Below are 10,998 nucleotides of genomic sequence, written 5' to 3'. Positions count from 1 at the left end.
CTCCCAAGGCCCCTTTTCAACAATAGCCTTGCAACCACCCAGTAATTGATAGGAGCTATTAATATTGCATGAGGACGCAAATTGCTGTTCACAGGCTTAAAACTGGTGGTCTCAACGCTGACATGGTTAATAGAAGCTGGTTGGGATTGAAAAAAAATATTTATGGTGCCCTCAGGAGCAATCAATAAAAGCATTTTGTACCAAGCTTCCTCCATTACACCAACATGTACTGCTGGGGGGTGGGGGGTGGGGGGAGAACAACAAACATTAATTAGGGGGACCAGAGGCTAAAACCTACAAAAGAACAGCTGCAGGAATTGAGAATATCTAATCTTTCCTAACTGAGCAGGAGGCTGGACTAGAAGACCTCTAAGGTCCTTTCCAGCTATGATTCTATTCAATTCTTATTCTATTCTATTCTGATTTCTTATTCTATATTATTCTAATACTATACTATTCTATTCTATACTATTCTATTCTATATTATTCTATTCTATATTTTTTTTCTTCTCTTCATTCTTCTAATTTTATTCTATATTATTCTATTCTATTCCATTCTATTCCAATTTCTTATTCTATTTTAATTCTGTTCTAGTCTGTTCTGTTCTCTTCTATTGTATTCCATTCCATTCCATATTCTATTCTATTCCATTCCATTCTTATTCTATTCTATATTATTCTATTCCATTCTATTCTTTTATTTTCTTCATTCTTCTATTCTATTCCAATTCTATTCTATTTCTGTTCAATTCTAATTCTATTCCATTCCATTCCATTCCATTCTTATTCTATTCTATATTATTCTATTCTATTCCATTCTTTTCTTTTTCTTCATTCTTCTATTCTAATTCTATTCTACTTCTGTTCTGTTCTATTCTTATTCTATTCCATTCCATTCCGATTTCTTATTCTATTCTATTCTATTCTATTCTTACTCTAATTCTATTCTATTCTATTCTGATTTCTTATTCTATATTATTCTATTCTATACTATTCTATTCTATACTATTCTATATTATTCTATTCTATATTTTTTTCTTTTCTTCTCTTCATTCTTCTATTCTAATTCTATTCTATATTATTCTATTCTATTCCATTCTGTTCCAATTTCTTATTCTATTTTAATTCTGTTCTAGTTCTGTTCTCTTCTCTTCTATTGTATTCCATTCCATTCCATATTCTATTCTATTCCATTCCATTCTTATTCTATTCTATATTATTCTATTCTATTCTATATTATTCTATTCCATTCTATTCTTTTATTTTCTTCATTCTTCTATTCTATTCCAATTCTATTCTATTTCTGTTCAATTCTAATTCTATTCCATTCCATTCCATTCTTATTCTATTCTATATTATTCTATTCTATATTATTCTATTCTATTCCATTCTTTTCTTTTCTTCATTCTTCTATTCTAATTCTATTCTACTTCTGTTCTGTTCTATTCTTATTCTATTCCATTCCATTCCGATTTCTTATTCTATTCTATTCTATTCTTACTCTAATTCTATTCTATTCTATTCTTTTCTTACTCTTATTCTATTCTATTCTATTCTATTGATTACACCCGTAATTAAATGCCCCTGCATGTTGTGCCCACGTGCGCATGCATGCTCGACAACCACCACCCCTCCACGCTGCCCCTCGCACATGCGCGCATGGCTTTCGTGGAGCCTGGGGAGGAGGGAAACAGCCTCTCCACGCCCTCCGGGAGGCCTCGCATGCCCTCAGATGTGGCTTGCCATGGGTTCAGCATTCACGGGTGTAGGATGTCCTGTCTTGGGTGGGGGTGGGGGGTTGGGCTAGATGACCTACAAGGCCCCTTCCAACTCTGTTAATCTGTTAATCTGTGTGATCTTCTAGTTCCTCCTTGGATCCAAGGACGAGCGATTTGTTCTGTTCCAACCCCTTTGATAAATTATGCATGCCGATGTTTGCCTCGTCCTTCGAGCGCTTGTAAAAGCCGCATTTGACACGGGCTTCTCTGTCCTTGAAGGGGGGAGCTGAGCTATGCCCACCACGGGAACATCGAGATGAAGGGAGGAGCCGAAGAAAGTTTCAGCGAGTCCGAAGGCTCCATCGAAAATGTTGAAGGACTTTCTTAAGACCCATGAGATAAAACGGACTCTCGGCTGGCTAATTGAGTGACTCCCGTTTCTTTATTTTATTTTATTTTTCTCCCCGTGCGTTTGTTGGAAAACAAACTTTTGAAAAAGGGAAGGGGGGCAGGATTTGCTGCAAAGGGACTCGGTGGCTAGAAGAACGGGAGTTTGCAATAAATCCGTCTTTTTCAGACTTGGCGATTTTAATGTGGGTGGACATCAACTCCTAGCATGTTTTGAAGTTAGTCAGATTTCAAGTCCCCCCCCAAAACCCCAATTAGTATGCTTTAAGATGGGCAAATTCAGTTCCCAAAATTCCCCAGCCAACCTGCTTTAAGAGGGGAGGACTTCCACTCCCAGAATCCCCCAGCTGAAAGTATTTAAGATATGTGGATTTCAATTCCCAGAATCCCCCAGCCAGCCTGCTTTAAGAGGGGTGGACTCCAACTCCCAGAATCCCCCAGCCAGCAGGCTTTAAGAGGGGTGGACTTCCACTCCCAGAATTCCCCAGCCAGCAGGCTTTAAGAGGGTGGACTTCCACTCCCAGAATTCCCCAGCTGAAAGTATTTAAGATATGTGGATTTCAATTCCCAGAATCCCCCAGCCAGCCTGCTTTAAGAGGGATGGACTCCAACTCCCAGAATCCCCCAGCCAGCAGGCTTTAAGAGGGGTGGACTTCCACTCCCAGAATTCCCCAGCCAGCAGGCTTTAAGAGGGTGGACTTCCACTCCCAGAATTCCCCAGCTGAAAGTATTTAAGATATGTGGATTTCAATTCCCAGAATCCCCCAGCCAGCCTGCTTTAAGAGGGGTGGACTCCAACTCCCAGAATCCCCCAGCCAACAGGCTTTAAGAGGGGAGGACTTCCACTCCCAGAATCCCCCAGCTGAAAGTATTTAAGATACATGGATTTCAATTCCCAGAATTCCTAAGTCAGCATGCTTTTAAGAGTTGGATTTCCACTCCCAGAATTCCCCAGTTGGAAGTGTTTAAGATATGTGGACTTCAATTCCCAGAATTCTCCAGCCAGCATGCTTTAAGATGGGCAAACTTCAGTTCCCAGAATTCCCCAGCCATCCTGCTTTAAGAGGGGTGGACTTCCACTCCCAGAATTCCATCCGGCCTGCTTTAAGACAGGTGCTTAACATATATTTACGACAGTTGAGGTGTCCTGGGGGCATGTGATCATCATTTACGTCTTCCCAGGTACCAAGCAAAGTCAGTGACGGAAGTTTGATTCGCTTCATGCTTGCCTGATTCACTTAATGACCGTGGCAAAGATAAAATTGGGTGCGACTCACTTAGTGACTGCATAGCTGAGCAATAGAAGCTCTAATCCTAATTGTAGTTGTAACTCAATGACCTGCAATTTTGTGTCTAATTTAATCAGGGAATTAAATTTGTCTGTTCCCCGATTTGCTCTTCAAGGCTGAACTGTCCTCAGGCTAATGTCAAAGGCAGGGAAGATACAGGAAGTCCTCCACTTACGACCGCAATTGGGACCAGAGTTTCCATTGCTAAGCAAGGAAGTCGTTAAGTGAGTCGCACCCAATGTTTCAACCTTTTTTCCCCACGGTTCTTAAGCAAATCACTGCTAGTTGTTAAGCGAAGCAGGCCGTCATTAAGTGAATCCAGTTTTTCCCATGCTTGTAAGAAGCCCCCCGGGAAGGTCGCAAAAGGGGATCCCGTGACCCCAGGACACTGCAACGCTCATGAACGTCATACATTTTGATCACATGCTCCTTTTGGGAATGCTATGATGGTCGTACGTGTGAGGACTGGGCATAAGTAACTTTTTCAGTGCTGCGTTAACGGAATGGTCACTAAACCATCATCATTTAACGACCCCATAATCCCTTTCGGAGTGGAGTCGGGGCAACTGAATGGAGCTGAGTGTTTTACTGGCCCGATGCCCTCCCTGTCCCCATTGCGGAGTTTTGTTCAGCCGCTATATTCTCATTGTGCCCAGAGAGAGAAATATCTGCCTCTACCTAGGATCGAACTCACAGCCTACAGGGACTTCAGGCCGAGGCATTGGAATCTCTAGTTTGGGTGCATAGAAAAAATGAGGAACGACGTTCAGTAGGACAAAAAAGCGAAACCCAAGTTTTGGGAATTCAGGTTATACGAGAATTGTACATGTTAGAGGAATCCTCAGTGGTCTCCAACCTCCAAGTTGCCAAGGTTGAAGACCAGTCTAGCTTCCTTCACACTCTTTCGGTTCAAAGTTAGGTAGCCCTTGACTTACAACGGTTCCTTTAGCGACCGAAGTTACAGGGGCAGTGAAAAAAAAGCGACTTGCGATGTTTTTTCCACACCTGGAATCCTGCACCTTTGGTTTTGGTGGCCAAAATATAAAAAAAGATGTTGAAACTTTGGTATAAAGTGCAGAGAAGAGCAACCAGGATGATTAGGGGACCGGAGGTGAAAATATACGATGAATGGTGGCAGGATTTGGGGTTTGGCCAGTCGGGAGAAAAGAGAAAAGAAGGAGGGAGGGGGGGATGTGATGGTGCGAGTATTTGAGGGGCTGCCACGAAGAAGAGGGGGGTCATCTTGTTTTCCAAAGCACCAGAAGGCAGGACGAGAAAAAAGATAGATGGAAACTGATCAAGGAATAGAAGGGAAGGGAAAAGAATCTGTTGGGTATGAAGTGGAATAGAATGGAATGGAATTAGAATTAGAATTAGAATGGAATATGATGGAATGGAATAGAATAGAATAGAAATATGGAATGGAGTAGAATGGAATAGAATAGAATAGTAGCATAGAATGAATATAGAACAGAAGATAGAAAATATGATAGCAATAACAAGATAGAATAGAATAGAAATAGAATATGATGAAATAGAATAGAATAAAATAGAATAGAAAATATGGAATGGAGTGGAATGCAAGAGAATAGAAGAGAATAGAAAATAATGGAATAGAATAGAATAGAGAATGGAATAGAATTAGAATAGAATAGAAAATATGGAGTGGAATGGAATAGAATACAATAGTAGCATAGAATGAATATAGAATAGAAGATAGAAAATATGATAACAATAACAATATAGAATAGAATAGGAATAGAATCTGATAGAATAGAAAAGAAAAGACAATATGGAATGGAATGGTATACAATAGAGAATAGAATAGAAAATGTGGAATAGAATAGAATAGCATAGAATGAATATAGAATAGAAGATAGAAAATATGATAACAATAACAAGATAGAATATGATGAAATAGAATAGAATAGAAAATATGGAATGGAGTGGAATGCAAGAGAATAGAAGAGAATAGAAAATGGAATGGGAATAGAATAGAGAATGGAATAGAATTAGAATAGAATAGAAAATATGGAATGGAATAGAATATAGAATAGAATAGAAAATATGGAGTGGAATGGAATAGAATAGAATAGTAGCATAGAATAGAAGATAGAAAATATGATAACAATAACAAGATAGAATAGGAATAGAATAAGATGGATTAGAATAAATAGAATAGAAAATATGGAGTGGAATGCAAGAGAATAGAAGAGAATAGAAAATATGGAATAGAATAGAAACCCACACAGCTCACTCTACGGCCACGCCAGCCGTCACCCCAGCTCAGTTCCACCGCGCATGTGTGTGTGTGTGCCTCCTGCTGGCCAGTGTGTTTCCGGTCTCTGCCGCGCACGCGTGGGGGAAGTGGCATGCTTTTTTTTTGCATGCATGCATAGGGGCGTGGGGCGCAGGAGACTGTGCACGCATTGCATTTTGGATGTCTTGGCACTTGGCGCTGAAAAGGTGAAGCCACCCCTGGAATAGAAGACTGAAGAAGGGAAGGGAAGCAACCTGGAGCTAAGACCATGAGGACAATTAACCAGTGGAACTACTTGCCACCAGAAGTTGTGGATGCTTCCTCACTGGAGGCTTTAAGGAGAGCCTGGACTGCCCTCTGTCAGGAATGGTTGAAAACAGAGGTGTCAAACTCAAGTTCATGGAGGGGGGCATCAGGGCTGTGTTTGACCTTGGAGGGTTTCGGGAAAGGGGGGGGTCTTTGGCCGTGCTGGGCGTTTGACACAGACATTTATTTATATTCTTTTATATATGATTTATATTCTGCCTTCATTATTTTACAAATAATTCAACACTGTAAAGTAGCGTCTCCTGCTTGAGCAGGGGGCTGGACTAGAAGACCTCCAAGCTCCCTTCCAGCCCTATTCTGATTGATTGAGTGACTGATTGGTTGAAATAGTCTAGGGTCTCCTGCTTGAGCAGGGGGCTGGACTAGAAGACCTCCAAGGTCCCTTCCAGCCCTATTCTGATTGATTGAGTGACTGATTGGTTGAAATAGTCTAGGGTCTCCTGCTTGAGCAGGGGGCTGGACTAGAAGACCTCCAAGCTCCCTTCCAGCCCTATTCTGATTGATTGAGTGACTGATTGGTTGAAATAGTCTAGGGTCTCCTGCTTGAGCAGGGGGATGGACTAGAAGACCTCCAAGCTCCCTTCCAGCCCTATTCTGATTGATTGAGTGACTGATTGGTTGAAATAGTCTAGGGTCTCCTGCTTGAGCAGGGGGCTGGACTAGAAGACCTCCAAGCTCCCTTCCAGCCCTATTCTGATTGATTGAGTGACTGATTGGTTGAAATAGTCTAGGGTCTCCTGCTTGAGTAGGGGGCTGACTAGAGACCTCCAAGGTCCCTTCCAGCTCTATTCTGATTGATTCAGTGACTGATTGATTGAAATAGTCTAGGGTCTCCTGCTTGAGCAGGGGGCTGGACTAGAAGACCTCCAAGCTCCCTTCCAGCCCTATTCTGATTGATTTGAGTGACTGATTGGTTGAAATAGTCTAGGGTCTCCTGCTTGAGCAGGGGGCTGGACTAGAAGACCTCCAAGGTCCCTTCCAGCTCTATTCTGATTGATTGAGTGACTGATTGGTTGAAATAGTCTAGGGTCTCCTGCTTGAGTAGGGGGCTGGACTAGAGACCTCCAAGGTCCCTTCCAGCTCTATTCTGATTGATTCAGTGACTGATTGATTGAAATAGTCTAGGGTCTCCTGCTTGAGCAGGGGGCTGGACTAGAAGACCTCCAAGCTCCCTTCCAGCCCTATTCTGATTGATTTGAGTGACTGATTGGTTGAAATAGTCTGGGGTCTCCTGCTTGAGCAGGGGGATGGACTAGAAGACCTCCAAGGTCCCTTCCAGCTCTATTCTGATTGATTGATTGATTGACTGATTGAAATGATCTAGGGTCTCCTGCTTGAGCAGGGGGCTGGACTAGAAGACCTCCAAGGTCCTTTCCAGCCCTATTCTGATTGATTGAATGCAGCTGGGGGGGGGGGGAGGGAGGGAACCTGGCATTAGCGCCACAAGAGTAATCATATCCCCTGTAATTAGCCACAATTAATGTCCGTTAAATTTAAAACATTTAATTTGCATCTTCAGCTCTGGTCAACTCATTTGTACTGATTAAGCCGGCTTTATGGAGCATGACTGACACAAACATATGTGTGGCACACACACACACACAAACACACACACACACACCAGACTTAATACTCAAAGGCTTAAAGTTGTTTACGAGCAGGAAAACTTCTTTTTCCATCCGCCTTAAGACTAATTGCAGGTAGTCCTCGACTCACGACCACAATCCGAGCCCAACATTTCCGTGGCTAAGCAAGGCTGTTGTTAAGCGACATTTTGCAAACTTCTTTTCGTTAAGTGAATCGCGCAGTTGTTAAGCGAATCCGGCTTCACTTTCCGACTGCTTGCCGGAAGCCATCTGGAAAGTTATACAAATAAGGATGGCACGACTCCGGGGACACCAAACCGTCATAAATACGAGACAGTTGGCAAGGGTCTGTATTTGGATCACCTGACCAAGGATGCTGCTGCAGCGGTCATAAGGGTGACACCTGGTTGTAAGTCACTTTTCCCACTGCCGTCGTAACTTCAAACGGTCAATATCTCAGGGGCTGCCCCAAAGAAGAGGGAGTCAAGCTATTCTCCAAAGCACCTGAGGGCAGGACAAGAAGCAATGGGTGGAAACTAATCATGGAGAGAAACAACTTAGAACTGAGGAGGAATTTCCTGATAGTTAGAACAATGAATCAGTGGAACAGTGAAGGGAGGGAGGGAGGGAGGGAGGGAGGGATGAAGGAAGGAAGGAAGGAAGGCCAGATGGAAACTAATCAAGGAGAGAAGCAACTTAGAACTGACGAGAAATTTCCTGATAGTGAGGACAATCAGTGGAACAGAAGTTGACTCCAGAAGTTGTGAACGCCCCAACACTGGAAGTCTTTAAGAAGATACTGGATAGCCATTTGTCTGAAATGGTATAGGGTTTCCTGCCTAGGCAGGGGGTTGGACTAGAAGACCTCCAAGGTCCCTTCCAACTCTGCTATTGTATTGTACATCAAAATAAGAGTAAACTCCAATTCCCTTCAATCACTGATGATGTTACCCAGTTGGGTTATGAAATGTCTGCAAGAAAACCACCAAGCTCAGAGAATACCAATACCTCCTCCACATCCCTCCTCCGTACTAGCACTGATGATGTTACCTAGCTGGGTCATGAAATGTTTGTAAGAAAGCCACCAAGCTTGGAGAGCACCAAGGACCCCTAATCAAAGAAGATTAGGGGCCTGGAGGCTAAATACCAATAGCAATAGCAGTAGACTTATATACCGCTTCATAGGGCTTTCAGCCCTCTCTAAGCGGTTTACAGAGTCAGCATATCGCCCCCACAATCCGGGTCCTCATTTTACCCACCTCGGAAGGACGGAAGGCTGAGTCAACCCTGAGCCGGTGAGATTTGAACAGCCGAACTGCAGAACTGCAGTCAGCTGAAATAGCCTGCAGTGCTGCATTTAACCACTGCGCCACCTCGGCTAGGCAGGGGGTTGGACTAGAAGACCTCCAAGGTCCCTTCCAACCCTGCTAATGTATTGTACTGTATGGTTCAGCGAGACGGTTTTTAATTTTAACTTTCCCCCACTTTACGACCTTTTTTGCCCCAGTCGTTAAGTGAATCAGTTGTAATGCGGTTGTAAACTGAATCCAGCCTCCCCGTTGACTTGGCTTGTCAGGAGGTCGCAAAAGGGGATCACGTGACCCTGGGACCCTGCAACCGTCATAAATATGAGTCAGTTGCCACGCCTCTGAATTTTGATCATGTGACCACAAAGACGCTACAACGGTCGTTAAGTGTGAACCATAGTTGTATGTCGCTACTTTCAGTGCCGTTGTAACTTCGAACGGTCGTCCTCGACTTTCAACCGTTCATTTAGTGACCGTTCAAGGTTACGGCGACACTGAAAAAGGCGACTTATGACCATTTTTCACACTTAACGACCATTGCAGCATCCCCGTGGTCACATGATCAAAACTCAGACGCTTGGCAACTGACTTGTATTTATGACGGTTGCAATGTCCGTGTGTGTGTGTCACGCGATCCCCCTTTCTTCTGACAAGGAAAGGCGGGGGGGCAGATTCACTTAACAACCATGTGACTAACTTAACGATTGCAGAGATTCACTTAACAACGGTAGCTAGAAAGTCCAGTGGGAAACCAGTTCCACTGAACAACCTGGGTTCCTCATTGCAACCTCAGTGATTCACTTAACAACGGTGTCAAGGAAGGTCGTAAGAGTAAGACCGGGCAAGACTCACTTCACCAATGTTTCACTTAGCAACAGAAGTTTTGGGCTCAATTTTTTTGGTCGTAAGTCGAGGATGTTCTATTATTTCAATGTCAAGCTAATGAATACTTTTGATGGGGAATTTTCTTTTTTCTGGTGCCGCAGATTTTCAGCCATTCTGTCCATCCATCAAGGCGCTCAACCCTTCCTGCCATCCAACACTTTTATGAGCTCGCAAATCATATAAACCGGAGTTCAGGAATGTCAAACCGAAGTTGTTGTTGTTGTTTTGTGTGCAAAGCTGCTGTGAGAGTTTGATGTCTCCTTTGAGAATTTAAATTTAAAGATTAAAAAAAAAATCAAGCAACCAGGATTAAAGGAGCTACTTGAAGTCCAAGTGAAAATCCGGTGAATATTGGATTGCCAGCCTAGGAATTAAATTAAAAAGGGGGCTGAAAAAATATGGTTCTTATGCCACAAATCCTTTGTTTTATTTCAACAGGTTTAAAAGCTGATGCGGTGCTAGCGGATTAAGGGGCAGGCAAAGGATGAATCCCTCCCTGGGGGAGATTTCAATGGGGATTAGGGGCTTCTGTGGGAGGGGGAGAAATTGGGAAGATGCTGCAGGCAGGAAAGTCAAAACCTCATCTCTTTTCTTTTTTCCTTTCTTCTATTATTTTCTTTTATTATTTTCCTTTACTCTTTAATTCTTTTATTCTTTTATTTTCTTTTATTATTTTCTTTTTTCTATTCTTTTTTATTCTTTTATTCTTTTCTTTTTTCTATTCTTTTTTATTCTTTTATTCTTTTCTTTTTTCTATTCTTTTCTTTTTTTCTTTTATTCTTTTATTCTTTTCTTTTTTCTATTCTTTTCTTTTTTTCTTTTATTTTTTATTCTTTTTTATTCTTTTCTTTTATTCTTTTATTTTCTTTTATTCTTTTCTTTTATTCTTTTCTTTTTATTCCTTTATTCTTTTATTCTTTTATTCTTTTATTCTTTTATTCTTTTATTCTTTTCTTTTATTCTTTTATTCTTTTCTTTTTTCTATTTTCTTTTTTCTTTTTTCTTTTATTCTTTTCTTTTATTCTTTTCTTTTCTTTTTTATTCTTTTATTCTTTTATTCTGTTATTCTTTTATTCTTTTCTTTTATTCTTCTTTTCTTTTATTCTTTTCTTTTATTCTTTAATTCTTTAATTCTTTTTTATTTTATTTTATTTTATTCTGTTATTCTTTTCTTTTATTCTTTTATTTTCTTTTATTCTGTTCTTTTCTTTTATTCTT

The 10,998-nt window shown here is 41.4% G+C and overlaps 1 protein-coding gene across 1 annotated transcript in view; it reads left to right on the top strand.

Annotated features, from left to right (window-relative positions):
- The window catches only part of TEX14 (testis expressed 14, intercellular bridge forming factor), an 85,720-nt gene extending 83,579 nt beyond the window's left edge, over positions 1-2,141 (top strand). The window contains 1 exon segment of the mRNA XM_087719104.1: positions 1,998-2,141. Coding sequence (XP_087575230.1) covers positions 1,998-2,106 — 109 coding nt within the window. The 3' untranslated portion in view covers positions 2,107-2,141.
- Positions 2,142-10,998: the final 8,857 nt, after the last annotated feature.

Source organism: Thamnophis sirtalis, unplaced genomic scaffold, assembly GCF_051295495.1.
Source record: "Thamnophis sirtalis isolate CommonGarterSnake01/CBP01778 unplaced genomic scaffold, rThaSir2_p1.2 scaffold_6, whole genome shotgun sequence".
In the NCBI taxonomy this organism is placed as follows: domain Eukaryota; kingdom Metazoa; phylum Chordata; class Lepidosauria; order Squamata; family Natricidae; genus Thamnophis; species Thamnophis sirtalis.
Note: the sequence above shows the minus strand (reverse complement) of the source record. Positions and strands in the feature narration are given on the sequence as shown.